General features: G+C 50.3%; 1 protein-coding gene across 1 annotated transcript in view; it reads left to right on the top strand.

The window, feature by feature from the left end:
- VOPP1 (VOPP1 WW domain binding protein) overlaps positions 1-21979 on the top strand; it is a 51190-nt gene extending 29211 nt beyond the window's left edge. The window contains exons 3-5 of the mRNA XM_033088797.1: positions 11524-11601; positions 16688-16824; positions 19483-21979. Coding sequence (XP_032944688.1) covers positions 11524-11601; positions 16688-16824; positions 19483-19673 — 406 coding nt within the window. The 3' untranslated portion in view covers positions 19674-21979. The remainder of the gene's footprint in view (positions 1-11523; positions 11602-16687; positions 16825-19482) is intronic.
- Positions 21980-22538: the final 559 nt, after the last annotated feature.

Here is a 22538-nt window from a genome sequence, read left to right as displayed (position 1 = left end):
TCCCTTGTCAACTATTAGTTGACCGTACACGTGGGGGTTTATTTCTGGGCTCTCTATTTTATCCCATTGGTCAATGTGTCTGTATGTATGCCAGTACCACACTGTTTTTGTTATTATAGCATGGAAATCACGAGCTGTGATATTCTTTGTTCTGCTTTCACAAGATGGCTTTGGTTATTTGGGGTCTTTTGTGGTTCTATACAAATTTTAGGATTTTTCTTTCTTGCTCTTGGTGATTCTGGGAAGGCCCCTTCCCAGCTTGCCTGCAGTATCCAGAGGTTACGGGGGCTCCGTGGTGCCTAAGTGGGCACTGCCATGACCATAACCGACCCCTTTGTGGGCATTGGGGGCCTCTCAGATCAGGAGCAGTGTCTCTTCTGTGTATAAAAAATGTCACCCTTTCTGCTGAGATTTGTGGCCCGCGGCTCTGCAGCTTGTCCCTAAGGCTCTCCTGCCCACAGCCACCATCCACGGAAAGACATGTGTCTGCCAGAGTGGAGGTGGGAGGCAAAAGCAGGAGACAGGTGACCCGGTGCCAAGTCTGTACTGGGCACAGGGTCTCAGTGAGTTGCCCACTGTGGGGGACCAGGAAGCTCAGGCCTTCTGCGAAGTTGACAGAGGTGGAAGAACCCCACACGGACGGCCTGTCAGCCCTGGTTCAGCCTGGGCCGGCAGCTTCTTCAGGGGTCTTGTTCACAACTGGGTCACATCTCTGGGTGCCATATGGATGGAGCAGCAGTTGGGCATTTGGCTTCTGGGTGTTCTGTTGGCTCGCTTCTTGTAGTTTTTGGTTCAGATGTAAGTACCATTGGAGGCGAGAATGTGGGGGAACTTCTGACGTCAGCTGCACTGAGACTCGAGGAAACCCACACACTGCCTGGCTCAAAGGAGAGAACAGGCGGGAACAGATGTGTGGAAAGCATTTGGTCAGGTGTGAAAGGAAGCTGGGGCACATGAAACGGAATTAATGCATATACCCAGCAGGGTCACGCATTATTCCTCCGGCATTTTTGGAGTTCCGGTTACTTCCACACCGTCACTGAAGGAGGAGGGAGCGAGTGTGTAGGGACGGTAAGTAAAGGTGATGGAGGTGGGGCCGGCCCTGCGGGAGCCCCCGGTCCATGGCTTGTCCAGCAGCAGTGTGTGTCCGGCTCTGGGCAGAGGCCATTCCGTCCAGTGCTGCCCTTCTCTCTCTGGCTGCTGATTTTGACCAGGTCCTTTTCAGACCTTATTCCCAAGTCTCCCACTGGAGTGTGAAGCTTCCTGTAATGTGCCCACGTTACCCTGGTGGATTGTGTCTCTCTGGGCTCATTTCTCTGCTGTGAATAATTAACGGTGTGAGTGGATGAAGTGTTGTTCGCAGGTGTCAGAGCGCGAGCCCAGAAACAGGCTTCATACAGCAGTGCCTGGCGGGGCTGCCCTACGTGGCTGCTAGAGTCGGCAAGGCCAAGATCAGTTGGTTCTAGGGGCCCTGGGACACAGGCCACCTCTGCCGGTCAGCAGACACTGTGTGCCCCCCCCACCCCCACCCTGGCCCTGTGGTCAGACCCTGGGCCTGATGGAGCATTCCATCTGTGTGAGGTCAGCTGTCTCCGGGTGCCCAGCTCTCCTCCAGATGCGCCGGGTGGAAAGGGGTGGTGGGAGGGGCAGGGTCCTCACTGTGCATTCCTCCCCAGAGCCGTCTCCCTAACCCTTGCGCCTTTGCCGTGATGGATGCCTGGCAGATGGCAGGAGGGGAGATGGAGAAAGGAGGTGAGGCTCGCTGAGAAGGGTCTGGAATGGACTTTGGAGGCACTGAGACCTCCCTCTGCAGAGGGAGGCTGTGGCCTCAGCCTGTCTTTCAAAGGCTGGCAGGGCCGTGCTTGGAGGGGACGTGGAGGCTGGAGGTGAAGAGGTCGTGGCCGTAGTAAGGGCAGAGTGCGCAGGCTCTGACTGTTGGAGTGGGCGTGCGGCTGAGGAACGAGGCGGTGGGCAGGCAGAGTGTTTCACAGGAAGACCATTGTGGGGGGAGAGGGAGTCAGTAGCTCAGGGGGTTCTGGCCGGCCAGACAATGAGGCAGACCACGAGAAGAGCATTCAGGGCGGGGTGAGCCAAAGAGGGAGTGCAGGGCGTCAGCTGGGTGCATGTTGGGCTTGAAGTTCCTTACAGAACGGCCAGGAAGGATGGGCCCTGGGGGCTTCGCTTTTGCAGGAGCGAGTCCAGACAGAATGTAGATTTAAGAGTTCTGAGTGTGCAAATAATAATAGTTAACCAACTCAAGTAAAAGTAAAATTCAGAAAGTAAGCCAGGTATCAACCAGAATCTAATTTCCCAGATTTTTGAGCTCATGGGTACCAGAATCTGTCTGCTTTCCAGATCTCATGGCCAAATTTGTTATCATTCCATCTGTATTTGCCACGCTTGTGTTATTTCAATGAAATGAAATTTATTATCATATTTAAATTCTATGTGATCACAGGATCAAGGACTTCTGTTTTTTATTTTTCATGTTACATCGCTGTTATGGCCAGAACTTTATTATTTTTTTATTTTTATTTTTTTCAGAATTTATTTTTTTCAATCAGAGAGTTAACCGTACACTAGAAGGATAAAATTCTTGATTTCCAGGATAGAGGTAAGTGGTACTGATTTTTAGTGATCAGTAATTTACAGAAAGGAGAAAAGAGAAGAAACCTCTACCCCAGAAACACAAGGTTGAGTTTCAAAACCTGGAGTTAGCGAAGTCAGCAGTAGTTTAAAAGCCTCTCAGTCCATCTTAGCTCATCTCCTCACCTTAACTGGGTGCATCTGGGCTCTGAGGCAGGAGTTAAAACGGCAAGGAAATGCACACTGTGTGACCCATTTGTTTATTAACTTTAGGGCTTATAGTAAGCACTTGTAATGCTTTGTCACATAGTAGAAATAAGAGTAAAATTTCCCTAGGCAAATCCCCTGTCCACCCTCAGTACAGCCAGTTTTGATTTATTCAAATTTGAGGTGTTTTCTGGTAAAAGGTGTGTCTGCAGGAGTGACTCACACGGCAGCCACTCCACCCCACCCTCAGATCTCGAGGTCAGGCTTCATCAGAGCCACTGTGGTCCCATCTTCTGAGCACAGAGGTGTCTGAGCTTGGGGTGTGTAGACCAGATTAAAGTAAAAAGGTCATCAAAGTATGAACAGATGTCTCAATAGATAGGTGGGGAAACCAAGTCCGACCAGGAAGGAAAAGGTTTTGATATTGGAATTGTCAACTGAGGTTGACAGAACAAACCATCAATTTCACCCTCAGGTCTGAAGCGTTTGACTTGACAGACAGACAGAGCAAAGGTCTAAAACCTGTTACTGGAGAGATGAATGTTCTTTTTTGCAAAAGTCTTTTTCTCACAGGTCTGCAACATTGAAACTATTCAGATTATGTCTGTTACCTTGATTGTGATGAAAGTGTCACAGGTGTTTGCATATGTCCAAACTCATCAAATTGTACATATTAAGTATATGCCATTCTTGTATATCAATTATATCTCAATAAAACTTAAAAAAAATGATCAGAAAAGTTAAAACATAGCCCCAGCCCCAAAAGGTCCCTGCTGGGTGCCAAGAGAAGGGTGACAGGCAGGAGCGCTCCAAATGTAGGTCTTAGTTTCCGAAGCTGGCTGTGTACGAGGGCTACCTGAGCAGTGGCTCCCAACCAGCAGGCGTAGGTATTTTTTAAAAACTGCTCAGTAATTCTGTTGGGAACCACTGCTTTCCAGAGGGCGCATCTCCGAGGGTGACCACTCGCAGGGCCAGGGCTTCTTCCTGCTTGCCTGTTTGAGTTTTGTCCACAGGTAAAGGGTTCTGGGTGAGGCGGGGGTGCTCTTGTTGCCTCACTCAAATGGGGAGCTTTTCCATGGCAGGTTGGAGACATACAGACAAGGCTAAATGTATGATCTGCCAAGGTATGCCATAATAAGGCTGAGCATAAATAATTACATTAGATAATCGAATAGAAAAGCTTGTTCTAGGAGGGTGGAATTGGTGATGTGTAAGAGATTTTAGGATGATAGATTCCATATCAGTACGGAGAGATTGCTGTGACTCACTGACATGCATCTGGAAGGAAAGAGTGCTTCAGGGATTCAGTGGTATTAAAAAACAAAATTCAACTGAGTGAATTTAACCATCCAATTGGCTTTATGTGATGATTCATGAATTGGGCAACATCCCATCTAGCAAATAGAAAGGAGCTCCAAGGAGCTGTACAGAATGGAAGGCTCTTATAGGCAGAAGGGGGCGGAAAAAAGGAAGTTTCTAGCCAAGAGTGGATTAGTTCGGGCAAGGTCACCTTTCTTTGGGGAAGGGAGTGGATCCATCAGCCCGATGACCTCACCAGTGCTGCCCAGGACATTCCAGATTAACGGGTTCAGATTGCTTTGTGGGACAGGCTGAAGCTGCAGTCAGGTGAGGTGTGAAGTTTCAGGTTAGTGACATGGGTTTAACACAAGTGACTCCATTTGGGGCTCTTTTTTAACAGCGGAAAGTCTGAAATGTTACCAAGGTCACAGATGACCTGCTTTAGAGGGAAGAGGAGGGAATACCCAGGACGTCGACAGCTTAGGAAGCAATTAGCTCACCAAGCTGAGGTTTTTAAAGGACATGTGGGAACAGTAGGCTCAGCACTTAGGGAAGTCGCCAGAGGGGTGGGACCTCTGAAGGCGTCAGGGGCTCCTGTAAGAGGAGGTTATTGAAGGGCTGTTTTGTGGCCATCTGGAACTAATTTGGGTTTGCCCTGCTAATGCCCTGTGACGTTGGGCTCATTTTTTTCAACAGGACCATAGGATTGGAAGATCTGTGACTTGGCAGTGTGTCTTGAGTTTCGGGGAGACATTTGATATCATCTCACTCAATATCTTAGCTGATAAGATAGGGAATTCTGGTCTAAATAAACCGGCCACTTAGGTGGATTTGTAACTGCTGTGATAGCTGTACCTATAAAATTGCGGTTGATAAAATAGCCACATGGAAGGAAGGCCTCTAGTGGAATTCGCCATTGGCTCCGTCATCAATATGCTATTACTCATTTTGGATAAAATATGATGGGCATGCTGTAGCAACCATATTCGCAAGTTATAGGAAGAGGGGTGTCTTGGATCCATTTCTTCTTTCTTTTTAAATTAATATATAATGCAAATGCCATACGATTCATTTGCCCTTTCTTTTCATCCAGGCGGTGAACTAATCTGATTGATCAGTCTAGGACACTGATTGGGCGCCACCTAGTGGTGGGCGGGGTCACGTGCCTGTGCGTGGGTGCACCTCTCTTCCTGCCTAGCCGTCCCTTTCAGTCTGGTACCCTCCTGGTCTCTCTGACATCCCATGCAGCCACGTCGGGACTCACTTTGTTGGGTGGCCTCTCTTTCTCTTCCTTTGATTTTCTTACTCCAGGCAGCTTACGGGACTTGGGGAAGATCTTGGGTTTGGGATTACAGCTTTAGGACACAGGACTCTTTGTGTTCAGACCCAGGCTTCATGTCTATCTGACCGTAACTGGAGTTTCGGGACGTTGCCGGGCTAAGTGAGCTGCCGTGGGCTGGTGGGTAATCTTCAGCATTCCTGGGTTTCAACAAAACTTGACTCAGATTCTTCATTTAAATGACAGAAAACTAGAAGAAATAGTGAATGCCTTGAGTGACAGAATGAGGCTCCAAAAAGCCCTGACCGGCTCAAGTGATGGGCCAGGTTTCATACACTTCAGTTTACGATGGGTAGCTGTCAGATCCTGTATTTGTGTTCCCCAGCCCCACTGTACCCGTAGAGGATGGGAAGACAGAACTGACTGGGAATAGCTTGGAAGGTTTAGTTGATGGAAACTTCATTAGGATTCAGTCCTGTTCTGGTTGCTACAAACGTTAACTCTCTGAGGCTGAGTACGTGTGGAAACGAGAGTGAAGGAAACCAAGATTGTTCCCAGACTGGGCCTGCTTTCCTGGAGAAGAGAAAACGCAGGAAGCCAGGAGAACCCTTCCGACACTGAAAGGGCCGGCTTACTCTGCGCTGGCCCTGTGAGGTGGGCGTAGGACCTGTGCGGCCGGCCAGATTGGGGTCTGCACACCGTCGAACGCCCCGTAACCCAGACGGCGTGCACCATGGCCCGAGGGCGCAGTTGACCTGTGCTTTGGCCCCCAGTTTCACGTCTCCAAATCTTGTAGGGCTGTGTTTATTTTTCCAACTTCTCCCAGGTGAATGGGAGGTCTCTGATAACCCTGAATGTTTTCCGTGATTCTCACTCCGGAAGCCCTCTTCCAGCTGCGGCCATGTCCTTTGCTCTGTGGGAAAACACAGGTGATAACACAAGTCATATAAGGGACCGGTCCCGATACCAAGATACGTACACGGTGGTCGGTAATTGAGGAGCCCAGACCGACTGTCGAGCTCAGACACTTGGGGTTGGACAGGAAAACAAAGACTTGCACTGGCTGAGACTGGTCTGCTGAGACTCGATTCAGCGGGTGGCCTTTGAAATGAAATGGTGCTGACAGGCATTTACTTAAAATGCTGCTTTTTATTTAGCCATGCCCTGTCTTTATTTAACACCAAAAGAAATTACAACCCCTGCAAACTCCATCTCCAGAGCTCCGCCCTGAATACTTGACTCATATTTTATTTCTTTTCTGTTTTTTATCTCTTTTGTTTTTTATTTACTCATATTTTAGTTGCTCCAATAGATGCTGAGATGATTTCCCCCAAACCAATTTAAATATAAAGGACCATTTTACACCCTGTGAAAAGTTTACATGTGAATATTTGTCCATTTTTCTTTAATTGGAAGATTTCGTGACTTTATTAACGTTGAACATGCCTTAACCGAATATTCTATCCTTTTCTACTCTCGAGACTCACATGGCTCAAAGGCTAAAAGGTGTCTGATGGCCAGGACATGCTAAGTGTGACATGTTCTTACTTCTTAGGCATCTGAAACCCCCAAAGGGACCGTCCTGTTATATTTGTATCCATTTGCTGCTATGACACATTTCTCACTCGTGGCAGACACACTCCCAGACATATGCTTCCTTTCACATTATTCACCCTCAGGACTGCGTCGTCTATCATTGACTGGGGGAGAGAGGCTGGATCCCCTGATGTTATCTCTGCGATGTACTTCATTACAAGTTAACACCCGCTCAGAGCGCACCATCCCAGTCGCTGACCTTATCGGAAGTTTGCGTTTGGATCCTGTTTCCAACCGGTGTTCCCAATGGGTGTTCCCTTTGGCAAGTCACTCCATGCGAGTTGCATCTTCTCGAATTTGTAGAATGCTTGCCTAACAGGATACCATTCCCGGGGCCTGTTTCTCTGATGAATATGCTCTTTTCAGTCTTTTGAAGCAATCATGTGTGTTTCGGAGTCCTAGGCTTGTAATTAGAGAGCGTTGAGGAGTAGATTTAATTAAAAGTGACGTTGGTGCCTTGCTACTGCAAGTTGGAGAACCTGGCACACAGAGCAGGACGAGGAGGAACATTCTGTTGTGTTGTCTCCTTCCTGATTCGTTCGGCTCCCAGCACCGTGAAGGTAATAGGCTCACAGTGAGTCCTCAGCTGTCCTCGGAACAGCGGTGCCATTTCAAGGTGTAGACGCTAGGAAGACTGGACCTGAGGCAGCAGGGATGGCTCCGTTAGCATCCCAGACTGCCTGCTAACGTTGTCTGCTTTTCACTAAGCTCAGTCTTACATTTAATGCTCTTTCTGTAATCGCCACTGTTTGGAATGGCCGCAGGTGTGTGCTTAGGGCCCCGATGTACTAGCTGGTTCACTGGGAAGAGAGCAGCAGAGGGAAGAGGGGTCCGAGTGTTACCCCGTAGGGAACTGCAGGCTCCACGTGTGGCTGGCACTCGCCAGCACCCACATGGGAGCCGGGCCAGGGCAGCCCATGAGCCATAAGGATGCTGAGTGAGTGGTCGTCGGCTACACAAGGGAGCATAAAGGATGCTATGTTTTGAGAAAAGAAGGCAGATAATCTGTTAACCACATGTGTTAGCTGCTGGCGTTCCAAATTTGGATCCTGAAAAATGAGAGCTAGAGCCCTGCGGTGTTGCGTCTTGCCAACAGAGAGTAATGGGATTTAGGAACTCAAATCTTCTAAGATTCTGTTCTCAGGCTGAGGGATATGTGTGTGTGTGTGTGTGTGTGTGTGTGTGTGTCTTCCGGACTTCTAGACAAGGGGCTCTACCTATGTCTAAAAACCTGTAGAGATTCTTGTCTGGTGGCGTCCTCTAACATGGACACAAGATACCACATGGGCTTAGGTTTCCAAGCAGCAAATGCTTCCTTGTAAGTGTAACTCTGAAGCGGAAGCACTTTCTGCACTGAGCTCCTGCCAGATGACCCATTCACTGCATTTTTATCCCTATACCTGTTTTCCTCTTTACTGCCAAGTTCATGGTTACCAGAGTTGGATATGCTCCAGGTACCCCTTCAGCCCTGGCTCTGCCCCAGGCTGAGGCAGCTCTAGGTAGCACTGGGGGAGACCCAGGGGGAGAGACACAGCCAGCATCATGGTGGCAAAGATGGGACAGCAGTGGAAGAAATGGCTGTGAGCTTGGGGATTGGGGTCTTGTTCCCCCTCAGCTGCTGTCACTGAATTCCCACTCCTTCCCTTGCTTCCTTTGGGGTTGCCCTCTGGGAATGGTTCCTGCCACATTCAACGTCAGCTCCCCTCCTACATCTCCTTAGCCTCTTTTGCTTTCTTAGCATCTCTCCACTGTCCTGCTTCTCTTGGTCTTTGGCAGTTGGTTCATTGGCGTGAGCCAAATGGTTACGGAGTCTGACGCAGTCACAACACAGCATCACTGCGATGGCTTTGCCCTCAGTCTCAATCACGTGGCCCCTCTTACCACACAGCACCCACTTCTTCAGCACCAACAGGAGAGCTCCCAGCAGCCACATCAGAGTCTCATAGAACATACCACTGTATGTAAGCTTCCAGAATCCACGTAGTGGCCTTCTCATCATCTTCACAGGACCTTCCACACTCAAGGGGAGGGGACCACGCGGGCTGTGTACACTTGTGGGTGAGAATCTCGGAGCCCTCTCTGAATCCTGCCTACCACATTCTCACTTTTGTTGTGACTCTAATATAATTGCTGAGGACTCTTTGCAACTTCATGATAGGAAACAATCCTATCTGCTTTGGTTTGCAATTAATTGTCGGAACTCTACCTACCCTAAAAGCAAGAAGTCCTTTCTCTCCCTTGAAGGCTCCCGCTCTGTACACGCACATACACACGCACACACACGCACATGGAAACACGCATTGATTACCGAAGACCATTGAGCTTCTGGGGGAGGAGGGCACTGAGGCCAGCCTTGCAGTGGACAGTGCCCCGTGTCACGTTACCGGACAGTGGTGCTCGTGCAGTCCTGGGCCCTTGCTGGTCCAACCCCAACCCAGACTCCCGGGCCCTCCACACTAGCATTTCCTTTTCTCTCACATTCTGTGATTAACCGTTCTCCTCAGTGTGGCCACCGTGCCTGTGGAGCTGGGGCTAGGGGAGCCCTGGAGCCAGCACTCGTCCCCCAGCACGAGGCCCCTGGTGGCCCAGGGTGTTGCCAGGCTGGATTTCTGCATGGTCTTTGCTCAGATGTCACCTTCTGAGTGAGCACCCCCGAACACCCTGTTTAAAATCGTATGAGCGACCACCCCCCTCCATGCTCTCAACCTGCCGTTCCTGCTTTATTTTTCACCGTAGTGGAATCTGTTGCCATCTAACACAAGTTTGTCTTGCTTATTGTTTGCCTCCCTCTTCTAGAAGGAAAGCTCCTCCACGGCAGGGACTTCTGTCTGCGTTTCCATGGCTCCACCCTAGGACCCAGCGCAGAGCTGAGTTTCACCTTGGTGGCTGGTAGTTGGGTGCCTGTGTTGTGAGAACCGACAGCATTGTTAAGCTTGCATTTTGGTGGTTCTGCTACATGTGGGTTGGTTAAAGCAAGTTAAATGGGTCAGCTTATGTGACCAGTTTACGGGAGCCTCTCCTGAAATCATGACAATGTGGGGTTCTGAACAGAAGTTCACGTTCAGGGACCATGGGAGGACAGGATGTGAAAACATCTGTGGTCCATGTCCTGTGGAGAATGGTGTGTGTGTGTGTGTGTGTGTGTGAGAGAGAGAGAGAGAGAGAGAGAATGCGTGGGTGTGAGTCTGCGTGTGGGGAGTGTATGTGTGAGTGTGTGTTTGCGTGTGTGGTGGTTGGGCAGGGCTCTCGCAGCTCACTTTGACATCATAGAGGGTTTAGCAGCAGGCGGGTGCCCGGTGTTTCATGAGGGAGAAGTGAGCGCTGGGTCTCAGGCCTGGCCAGAATGGAACGACCAGGGACAAACTCTATCTGAACTCATAACTCTCCATCCTCATTCCTAACTTTCTTTCCATCTTAATTGATATTTTCTAGGGAGTTTGTCCCCCCTACTTCAAACAAGCCAATTTGTTCTGGAATTATCTACAAACTCTATGTCCAAAATCTTGGATCAAATTTGCATGTCTCCCAACTCCTTTTCTTTTTAAAGAATAAAATCAGCAGGAACCTAGGTCACAGTTATGTGATTATTTAGTATTGAGAACTGGCCCGGCCCTCACCGCACGCCACCCATTGCCGCTTGGACTGGAATCGCTCCCGTGAGGGTTCCCTATAAAAGCCAAAGTGCACAACCAAGGGCCTTGAGTTTTCACAGCCTTCTCTCTTCTCAGAACCACAAGGTGGGAGGAGTTAGGGAAGGGCAGAAATAGTGAAGGAGGCCGAGTTGACTCCTGGGGCCTGTGAGGGGTCCTGTCCTCGTCCTCAGGACGAGGTGGCTCTTCTGGGGGTGCAACAGCCCCTGGCTGTGTCCCGGGGAGCCTGCACTGGGCTGGGGCCCTAGGCCTCAGGCACGGGGTGTGGGCAGCAGGGTTGGCGAGAGCAAGGACAGTCCTTGTTGGTACTTTGTGTAAGGGTGACAGCCTTGGACCTTAAAGCAGCACCGTGAAGGGGTCCTGCCCTCCCCCCGATTTTGTTCCTGAGGAAACAGGATCAGAGGTTGAATAACTTGCCCAGCGTCCCACTGCTAGGGAGTGGCAAGACCAGGACTCAGCCTCCTAGAGTGACTCCCTAACCTGTGTCTCCAACCTCACAGGACTTGTCAGGGCAACGGGGTCCCCATCTCTTGCACATAGTGGGGGATTGGGCACGGAGCAGGTGCCACAGCACTCTGACGCCCTTCGTCATCAGGCTTCCTTCTGGTGGCAGAGCTGGCAGGTTTCATCCAGTCTTTGGTCATGGTGCCTCCCAGAAGGAAACCGTTGTGACTAGGCCCACGGGGTGTGGGGTGAACATGGTGCTTTGAATCATGTTGACCGTGTCCCTCTCCGCTCCTTCCATGTGGAGGACCAACCGCGGGCCGACCGCGGTGTGCTTGGCTAGTTCTGTGGAAGGCCGCCGGCACCCCTGTCCTCTGCACTGACACCTGCCTGGGTCTCATGCCCGGTCCGGCCCTTCCTCTGACCCAGGACACTGACCAGCTTGTGCCCTCTGTCCTGCAGATGCCGCCCCTACGAGGACTGCTGTGGCTCCAGGTGCTGCGTGCGGGCTCTCTCCGTACAGAGGCTGTGGTACTTTTGGTAGGTCACAACTCCTCCTGGTCTGCAGGGCCTCCCTCCCCCACCCCAGGGGTTCTGCCCACAGTCAGCAGCGTCACAGGCACACGTACGTCGCCTTTGCATGGAGTCATGGTCTCTGGGACTGTCTGGTCTGGAGGACAGGTAATGTGGGGGTTGCCTTCACGATTAGCAGTGCTGCTCACAGAGCCTGCAGAAAGCTCACCCCAGGGGCTGGGGGAGGAGAGGTCACTTTTTGGAAGGTGGGCTGGACAGCGGCCTCATTCCCTAGCAGCTCCTTTGCCATTTTCTGTGGTGATGCCAAGAAACCAGTTGTCTTAAAGGATGAAAGAATCAGCAAATCTTATGATACAATTGCAGCGACTTCCACATCTTCCCCCTTCTCACTGTGTCAGCTGAATCCTGACTTTCAAGACAGATGGCCTGCATTCTGGTCCATCTTCCAGCTCTGCTGAGGGAAGTTGGAAGCACCGTGTGAAGTCTGTAAAATTGTACCTTGAGAGGGAGCTAGGGAGTGATGCCGACAGAGCGCCCCAGAAGACGGGGTGCAGAGTCTCCATTAATGAGAAGACTCTCCTGTGCATTGCCATCTCAGAGGCTGCCCGTTTGGGGGCATGTCTGAGAACTTACGTGACTGTAGATAAGAGCTGTCGCTGCAGAGGCCAGGGGTGGCACAGTGTGTGTGGGAAAGGATTTGCCTAAGGTCACAAGAGCGCTTCTTGCAACCCCCCTCCACCACCCCCCCCGCATGGCAGTGGTACTGTCATCGAGGCAGACGTCACTTCAAGACTTCAGCCTCTTTCTGACTTTAAGATTCTGACAATAGTGACCTCTGAAGTCTTTAAGACCTTTACTGAGCCTGTTACAGAAACCACTTGAGATTTTCGTGAGGCTTTGTCTTTCCCTCTTGAGAGATGTTCCCAATATTTGATTTAGGGACACCTCCACAAAGTGGGGACTCCACATGTCACGTTTTCTTTAATAGGAGAGTCTCCTTTCAGTAGTGCCATCACCACCGTGCTGGGGCATTGACTGTATGGGGGCTGGACTCCCCTGTCACATCGGGCTCTGGTCTGGCCTCCCATAGGGCTGGCTCGAGCACTCCCCCCTCGATGTCACGACTTGTGGCGAGCCCTCCCAAACAGTGGCAGGCTGGTGCCGACTTCTCCCCACCTCGTAGTTGCTCGTGCCTAAGCCTCTATGATAGAAGGTGAATAATTTTTAGCTTCAGATTTTCCAAATGTAAACACATCTGTGTACATTTCAGGGTGGAAGGGACTGGTACCAAAGCTGGGGAGAGGAGGACAGGAGGTGGTGGCATTTCAGAGATTCGTCTAGCTTCACTCATGCGTCCACTCAGAACTTTCCTCCACGGGACCTTGTGGTAGAAGGAAGGAGCAGTGTCCAGGGCATGAATCCCGAAAGCGTTCAAAACACGTCAGCTTGGTGTGAAGCAGCAGGTGAACGATGACGATAGGTTGTGGGAATGCCCCTAAAACAATGAAGAAACCTGTCAAAGTCTAGGTATTGTGTGATTAAAAAGGAAAAACAATGAGAGTGCGGAACTGTGAGGGCCTGGCCGCGAGGGCGGCTCGTTGGCCGTCCCCGGAAGCTGTCCCTGAGTTGGCAGCCGGGGGCTTTTAAGCTGTTGGCCGGGGTCGTTGTCGGAGTCGAGGCAACTTGTACCTGGTGAGTTTCGTGGGATCCCTGCAGAGACGTCTCGTGAGACCCCCAGGATGCGGGCAAGTCTCACGAGGTCGGAGAGCCAGATGCCAGAAGACTTGGTCGAATTATTAGAGTTGATGTTCTGACACTAGGTCCTAAACTGGGGGTCCAGCCAGAGAGCACCTTGAGATGGGAGCCTGAGGTGCCACAACGGAAGTCAAAGGCTGCTTGGGTTCTACTCCATGCAGTCCTTCTGTCAGTAAGCGTGAAGTGTCATTAGTGTGTGCCAGGGTCCCATGGAGAGGCCCTTAGGCCTACAGGAGAAAGATGTCTAAACAGATGATTACATGTGGAAAGTGTTAAACCAGTGCTCCGGAAACAGCATGGAGCCGCCGATGTCAGGAAAGGTGGGGGAAGCTGTGCAGCTTCTGACTGGGTCTCACAGAAGGCGTTCCATGCAAAGGGACCAGCACATCACAGAGAGAGGGACGTAAGAAGAATGGACCTGGTGGAGAGCGTGGTGGGAAACTCGTGTGCTGGGCTAGTGTTAGGGGGAGAAGATGCAGCTAGACGTGGAGGGAAGGAAGGGCTTCCACCTGACTTTGCAGGACTTCTGCTTATTACCAGGGAACTGAAGTTTTGGAGGAGATGCGTTCACAAGTCCCTGCCAGCTCTATAAAGTCTTGAGTAATCCTGAAACAAGAAGGTCTGAATGGAACCCTCAGGCTTGGAAGGGTAGAGCGGCAGCACGTTGAGTAGAGTTGGGGAACACACTGCCGCCCACAGTGGAGACTGGCATGGTTGGCACTGCGCGTGAGCAGGAGGCAGTGCTGGGGTCTGAGACCCGATCTGCATAGCAGCAGCACCGCTGCCTGGCACGTGCATTTATGACTCGAGAACTGTGCCAGGGCAGGGAGGGATTAAAACAAAAAACGAATTGAAGGAACCAGATTACTTTCGATGACAGAAAAGACACAAATGTCCTTAGTTCTTGGAAAGCTCCCCAGACCTGCTCAGCTGTGAAAGAGAACATCTCGAGATCAACCTGAAGCTCAGAACTGCTTTTCCTCCTCTCTCTCTCCATCCCCCTAACTCATATCCTGCTTCGTCTCTTTCCTTGTTCCTGCAGGCTCATTCCTGCCCCCTTGTCAGTTGCTCTCTTAAAATAAGTTCTTTTCAGATCACTGTTTCGGTAAGGAACAAATCTGGTGAGGGTTGACACCTGAGCCAGTCATCGGTCTCCTGCCACGTAACTCTGTTCTGTCCTTGGCTTATTTGCTCTCTCAGTCTAAGGTGTGAGGGGCAATATCATTTTCCTTTGTCTAGGGGGGAAAATGTTACATTTGACAGTATCACTAATGTTTTGGCTTTTCTCCTGAAACAGACCCGGATCTCGGGTGGCTGCTTCATTTTTCATTCAGGGAGGAGGCTGGTCTGTTGGGAGTGAGCAGTCGTGTTACTTGAGAAAACAAACCCTTGTGTACATTCCAGCCTCTCTCTGCTCTGTATTTCCACTCATATCTTGACAGTTGGACTGGGTGTTGAATGTAACATGATCTCTGAGCGTGTCCGAGGGAGATTGGTTTTAAGAAATAGAGCTGTTCCCTTTGTGATCCCACTAGCTCACTGCTGAGATTGCCTTACTTTGTCAGGCCTCTGCACATTCGGGATTCCATTAGCTTCCTGGGATGGCCCCGCTTTGGCCCCCGCCCACCTGTACCATCCCCTCCAGGCCTCTCGCCCACTCAGCTCTTCCTGCCGGAGTACCTGTGTTATCCTGACCACCCAGAATGCCCCTTTCCTTCCTCACCTTGTCTCCTTCTTTCCATCCTCCAGGTCTCTCAGCTCAGATGCTGCTTTCCAGGAGAAGAAGTTTTTTGATCTTCCTCACTGGGACAGATACCCTTGTTAAAACCGCTTGTTGCACTGAATTGTACACTTAAAAACAACAAAAGTGGCCAATTATGTGTCAGTTATTTTGCCACATACACACAAACCTATGGTTGCACCCGTGGTTTTCTCTCTTAGCACTTACTGCCAGAATTGTAAATAAATTATTTTGTAAATTTATTGTTTACTATCCCCCTTCCCTGTCAGAGCTCAAGTTCAATGGTGGGGGAAGGACCTCACCTGTCTTACTCCCTGTAACGCACGGTATGTGCTGGGAGCACAGCAGGTGCTTAAAAATCACTTGTTGACTGAACACTGAATTAGAAGACAGACCAGAAAACTGCAACGGCAGCCCTTTCCTCAGTCAGTCCCTGCCTCGTGCCTCTGACCTTTCTTCCCACTCAGTGTTCCGAGACTGTCCAGTAAATAGTCACTGGCTGACTGACAGACTTACACTAGCGTCATATTAATATTCTCAAAGCCTTTCTCATCTGCTCTTTCTTAAAAAATTTTTGTGTTTATGTGTGGACATGAACCTGTGACCACGACACGGTTGGCTGGGTTGGGTGTTTAGTTTTCACAAGGCAATGTGTTGTCCACACAGAGTTGGGGTATATTGTGTGAGGTTCTGGAAGGTTCCATGAGTCCCATCATAATACCAGTTCAGAGGTGGGCAAGAATTTCCCAGTTAATGTCTGTGCAGGACAGACAACTTGGCCATTCACAGAATGACTCCCCTTGCTTCTTGACACACAAAGTGTAGTGCAGACCGTGAAGGCAAAAGTCATTCATCCATCCATCCATCCATCCATCCATCCATCCATCATTCACCAGTGACGCAATAGTCACTGGGAATCCTTAGATGAGTTGGACAAAGGTCCCGTCCTAAAGCACTCGGCTCCACTGTCCCTTAGACTTCAGGGGTTGTGGGAGGAAAATGCGTGACCAAACTTAGAACCTAGAGACTTTACATCTGCAGCTTTTCCATTGACGGTGCGTGGTTTGTCTGTCACAATAGTTTTTTTATAATTAAGGTGTACTCTAGGAAGGGCACTATTTAAAGTTTCTTTATGGATGTTTATATAGTAATGGAGAGAAAACTGCTAGGAAGGGTAACGTGCTTATTACCCTTGTTGCTTGCACGTAAAGAAGGAAAAATGGGTTTGGAAATGGACAGTGAGGCAAAGGCTGGGCCAGCTGTAGTGCTCCAACAGGTTTGAGAAGGCCTTTCCTGTTTGGATTAAAATATTGAGCCGAGGTCACAAGCGTGGACAGGAAAGGAAGGCCTCCTGACCCTTTGGAGCTATAATATTTGACACAGAAAGCTCGCTTAGCTCAGTGTGAGTGGCATGCCAGAGGTCTGCAGGCCAGGTGTCGCCCTGGTGTCCTCCACGCAAAAACGTCCTCGCAGAACCAGCCCGGGGAGCTGCGGGCTCAGCGCCGCCCTCCGATCCACCCGTGCGCCTGCGAGTGGGTGTTGTTCGCGGGCCCCCGGGCCCCGGGCCGGCAGCCTCACCGCTGTGCTCTCGCGCAGGTTCCTCCTGATGGTCGGCGTCCTCTTCTGCTGTGGAGCCGGCTTCTTCATCCGCAGGCGCATGTACCCCCCGCCGCTGATCGAGGAGCCCGCGTTCAACGTGTCCTACACCAGGCAGCCCCCGAACCCCGCGCCAGGTCAGCCAACCCTCTGCCCCGTCGCTCCTCCCCTCCGTGCAGGCGTCCTCTCGTGCATTTGAAAAGGGCGCTGCCCCGGAACACGCGAGGAGAAAACATTTTAGGCCATGTTTATTCATTTAAGGTCCAGTGGTCAGCCTCACTTGTGCGCATAAAACACGCAGTGTCTGTTGGGTTGCATGTCTGTCATCTCACGTGCCACCTAATTAGTGCGTCTATGATGCATGGCCACGCAGCGCACATATGTGTAGTGTATGTTCTCTTGTCTTTTTCCGTAGCAGTTATTTCAAGCATCAATTGCTGTGTAGAAACACTAAGAACCTGCCATTCTTAATACCTCTGCCCTCGATACTAATTATGTTCCTGGATGGTAATGTGCTTAGATATTCTGTCATGGCTGATGATTTGTTTTGCTTTTCATTCATTCAGCAAATATTTGTTGTGCATTCACTGTTATTCTGAGTACTGACAAATCGTGCTGATTGTAGACATTTTTGCACATGTTGCCTTTGGTCTATTTAGGGAATATTATCCAGAGTGATGCCCCAGGGCCAAAAAGTGGTTTCTTCTTATAAAACACTGCTTTCCCCATCTCAGACTCTCACCACTGTGCGGGGTGATTTGCAGCCCCCCACAGGACACAGGCTAGTGCCCAATTTTTGACATTACATGTGAGATGTTTTCCTTCCCTTTAAGGGAACCTTCTGAGGAGGGAGGGGCCCTGGAAGGAGGGCTGCTCAGGCTGCTCCTGAGAGTCCTGAGGGGTGAGGCTGGGCGGCGGGGGTCACACACGTGCACTCTGCTCTGCCTCCCGTCGCAGTTCACCTGGGGTGTGGGGGGGGTTCTGTAGTCATTGCAGAGTTCTAGGAGCGGTTCCTGCTTTGGTTTCTACAAAGTTCCAGTTATGCTACACAGCGTGGGGCCTCTACTTAATAATTCTGGATTGATCCTTAAAAATTTGCTACGAGAGTAGAGATCTGATGTGAAGTGTTCTTAGAATACTGCTAATTCTAACACTAATACTACTACTAATAAAAGTTCAGAGGGCAGTAGGGAACATTTGGAGGTGATGGGTAGTTTTATGGCATAAATGGTGGTGATGGCTTCACAGTGTATATTTATTTACAAACACATCAAGTTGTGTACATTAAATATATTCAGCTTTTTGTATGTCAGTCATACCTCAGAAAAGTGGTTTTCCAAAGAGGAAAGAAGTAGGGGATTGATTATAAGAAGAATTTTCTGTCTGCTGTTCTCACGAGCACACGGTGATCTCAAGCTGCGCAGAGAGCAGATGTGATCACGTGTCGATTTGTTCTTTCACAGTTTTCTCCCACTAGATACTCCCCAGGATTTTCTTTAAAAAAAAAAAAAAAATCATTATTTTTTTGAAACGTTCCTCAGAGATCTGTATTTGTATTTTGTTCAGAGGTTGCTGTATCGTAAACTTTCACTCAGGGTTTGTACCACTTTCCATACGTAAGCGGATTTTTATTTCATATTTAGAAATATTTGAATAGTTTCAAATTTGTACTCTAGTGTAGGGTGAAGGGTAAATTTTCAGTTGAAACGGGAGACCAAAACTACACTTCATCTGGATTAGTCTGCATTTTCAGAGCTTTGATTTTTTTTCCCCAAGGACACAGTAGACGAGAGAAATGGGTGAAAGATGTGACTGTCTTCTTCCTGTCATCACTACATGGATTTCTAGTGTAGGGAAAAGCAACCCGTGTCCACATGGCCACAGAGGCAAGATGCCTCGTGTCCACGTCCACAGTGCTGGTCGAAGGTCAGGCCTGTCGCTTGTTTACAGGCTGGGGCGAATGTGGTGAGCAGTAGCTGGCCACGCAGCCCCCCCTAAACATCGGCGCCATCTAGGTATTTCCAAACAAGAACGCTGTGCGTCCGCGGAGCTCCCTCCTTCCCCATCTCGTCTCTTCTGCAGCACAGTGCACACCTTTTTCTAACTGGGACCCTCAGTTCCCTTATAAATAGGTCATTAGCTCCTACCAGGTCTTACTTCAGACTCTGATCTCACCCTGAGCAATGCTTGCTGAGAGTTTTCCCAGTCCCTGATCTCCTCCAGCTCTTTTGTCTTTCACGTTGCCACTAGAAAGTTCTTTGAAAAACAAAAAGCAGCACAGGGGTCATGTTATTCTTCTGCTGAAGGGTCTCTGCCAGCTCACTTTGCTCCCAGCAGGTCCAGACTCCGTAACCATGGACCAGGGCCCTGCACAACCCCATTTTTGCTCCGGAGGCGTCTGCAGCTCATGTCCTTGGCACATGTCCTTCAGCTCCTCGAAGAGCTGCCTTGGTTTATCACATGGGCTTCGGGTTAGCGGGGTCCAAGCCTCTGCCGCATTCCATGCCTGATCCTGTTAATGTCCTTTTGATCACTTCGCCGACCTGTGAGTTTGTGTGTTTCCTCAGGTCGTCTGCACCCCAGGAGACTAGAAGCTCCAGGAGGCCAGGGACCTGCTCTGGCTCATTACCTCATCCCAGGTGCCCCACTGTGTTTGGGGGTGTTAGCCGTCTTACCTGTCGCTGGGTGAATGACTGGGGCAGCGACCTCCATGGCCCCTGCAGCCTGGCTGTGCTCTAGTGTGATGGGCGGTCGGTTTTCTCTGCTGTGCTCACATCTGCTCGTCTGTCTTTCAGGAGCCCAGCAGCCGGGGCTGTCGTATTACACCGACCCTGGAGGACCGGGGATGAATCTTGCCGGGAACCCCACAGCGATGGCTTTCCAGGTCCAACCCAACTCACCCCTGGGAAGCGCGGCCTACCCACCACCCCCTTCCTACTGCAACACGCCCCCACCCCCGTATGAACAGGTGGTGAAGGCCAAGTAGCGGGGTGCTGGCCAGAGCCTGCCTGAGCGACGTTGCAGAGGAGACAGGGCGGGGGGGAGGCTTCTTCAGTCCACCTTGCCTGCCCCCATCAACGTTCGCTTCTAGAATGATCTTATGAGCCACCAAGGGCACATTCCTATTGGATATCTTCAAAGCAAGTATGGCTCCCTTTCAAGTTTTCCGTGACGACCAATATTGGAATTCACCCTGTGTCCTTCTGTCTCTGATGTCATCTGTGCTCTGGCAGAGTGTGGACAGTCCCCAAGGGCTGACACCTTAGTGTGGCATGCCCAGACCCTCAGGAGAGAGACCGAGAGAAGGAGCTGAGGAGGCGAGGCAGGGCCGGTTTGTGTGGGGAGTGCAGGTGAGAGCACAGAGGGGCCAGGTGCGCCTCCCAGGAGAGCTTCCTCCCCACTCTGCCGGACTGAGGCCCCACAGGGTCAGCTGTCTGAGCCCTCGTCCTGTCAGTCTTCCTCTGGAGGAAGCTGCTAGAGAGACGTTTAGTGGAGAAGAAGCCTCTCAGCACTCTTCTGTCTCCGTCACTTCCGGAAGAGGAGAGAGACACCCCTCCTGCACAGCCAGGGCTGGGAGAGGCCACAGACGGCTGTCACCGCGAGAAGATGAGGTTCCCAAAGCAGGCCGAGCTGGATAGCTACAGTTCCCTGAAAATCACTAAGGAAAGTTATTTAAGTTCATGGGAAATTGCTTCCTGCTCCAAACTGGGACATTACATTTTATGAGCTCTTGGTCTGACTTGAGAAAAAAAATGTTTCCCCCTTTTCAGTGCATTTATGGAAGTGCGTGCAGGGTCCTATCCTTTGAGGTCGGACTCGAGTGAGTGTCTCTGATCATGACCAGAAGTCTGACATGCTTCGCCGAGGCATCTCGGGCTGGGAAGTCACATCAACCCCTTGGAGAGAGGTGGCTCCGCAGGGCAGGCCAGGGCTGTGGTCTGTGTGATCTCAGCTGCTGGGGGCTGGGCTCTGAAGAGGAGGAGTTTGCTACGAAGAAGACAAGACGTGAAATGCCAGGACTGCAGGTAGACCTCTTCCAGAAGACTGAATAGATTTCTGACAACTTAATCACAATGAGAATGAAGAAGCGGTGGAAAGGCAAACCCTGGCTAAGAAAGCATCTCAGACTGGGATGCTGGGAGTCGTCCTGTCCTCGGGCTAGTTGACAGTGAGCAGGGAGGGCCTGTTCCTCTGTAGTTAGAAATGCCGATCGTGTAGTATTTAAACCCAGATGGAGACCTAGTGGGTCGTGAAAGCAGCGTAGATCCCTGTATGTGTAGTAGTGGGATGGCGGGAGTCGGGTCGGGGGTGGGGGAAGAGGGAGCTTATTTTTAAAGTGAACTACTCAGAGCCCTTGAGAAGTTGTTCCTCATTGAACTTGAGCACCAGGACATCTCACTAGAGTGGATACCGCATTTTTCATGCCCCCTGTCTTGCTGTCTCTGCTGTCCTGGGAGGTCTCTGTGGGGTAGCAGTGAAGAGTCAGGATGGGGCACACAGGACCGCTCAGACATACCTCCCTCTAAGGACAGAGGCTCTGGGAACCTCCCAGGGGATTCCACTGGAAACGCAGGAGCCAAACTAGTGCCCTCGGAAAGAGTTTGTGAGCACAGATGCTGCTGCACATGTCTTTGACCACCCTCGTGTGACGTCTGAACCCCCTGACTGCGGGACCTCCCCTCATGGGGGTCCTTGATTGAAATGAGTCGACAAAGCACAATGTTTGCTGTTTACAACCAAGGACAACTTCATGGGTCCAAAAATTCCTCATCCTCCGGGTCATTTGTTTTGCATTTTTCACTCCAATTTCTCCCTTTAGTTTTTTTTTAAATGAAGAATCACACTAAGGGCTGCCTCTGGATTGGGTGCATCCACGTGTCCGTGATGAAACCTGGCTGATCTTTCTGATAGCAAACGATCTCAAGAGACTGGACGTTTTAGGTGGCACCCAACAATTTTGCATTCCCACATTTGTGTAAGATACATTTTGTTTTCCCTTGAACCTGGGTGAGAACCTGCTCCAGTGAACACTGACCTGTGTGTGTGGAAATTCCAGGCCATTCTCATCTCCTCCATGCTGTCTGTGGAGTGGCCCGCCTCCCCAGTGAGTCCAGCTCCTGACGTGTTGAAGTCCCATAAAGTCAGTGGTTGGGAGTGAACTTGGAGCAGATCTGGGCACATGTTTCCTCTGCAACATTTGGCTCATTTATCTTTTCTGTTCTCTTTTGATAGGGTCCTGTTTCCTATGTATGCAAAATAAAACTAAATTTGGGCATGTGCTTTGATTGTTTTGCTGGGGAGTGGTAAATAGGGTAGAGGTGAAGTTTCTAACAAGGAAGCACCTATCGCGGGCTCATTACTTCAGCCAGGTCGGGGCGCGGGGGGGTGGGAGATGTACCCAATCCTGGGAGAACCGGAAATGAGATGCTGCCAAAGAATATAAGTAACGTTTGGTTTACCAACGCATTGTAAACATCTAGCTAAAGAAAAAATAATCTGGAGCAAGTAGGAAGACAGAAGCATTAATCAGGTAAACTTATACTCACACTGAGTAGTTAGGTATCCTGGGTCTGGATGTGTTTTCCATAGGAAGGTGAGTCTTGCTTTTAAAGTCCAGCTCTGCTTGGTCAGAAACAGTATTTGTCGCACAGATCAACTGAAGGATACAGCTGCTGCAGTTAGGCTTCATTTTCTGTCAGTCACTAATGGAGGTAACGTTTACAAGGAAGCATTTTACAATTTGTTGTCTTAAAACAGGATGGGAAATAAGCCAGAGAAGGGCATGCAGCTTGGTGAACTCAGGTGATTGACCTTACCTGGACAGCCCACCTGGTCATCAGCTCCCCCCAGT

This window comes from Rhinolophus ferrumequinum, chromosome 20 (assembly GCF_004115265.2).
Source record: "Rhinolophus ferrumequinum isolate MPI-CBG mRhiFer1 chromosome 20, mRhiFer1_v1.p, whole genome shotgun sequence".
Lineage (NCBI taxonomy): Eukaryota > Metazoa > Chordata > Mammalia > Chiroptera > Rhinolophidae > Rhinolophus > Rhinolophus ferrumequinum.
The sequence above is the reverse complement of the archived record's forward strand: the minus strand, read 5'-3'. Positions and strand labels throughout refer to the sequence as shown.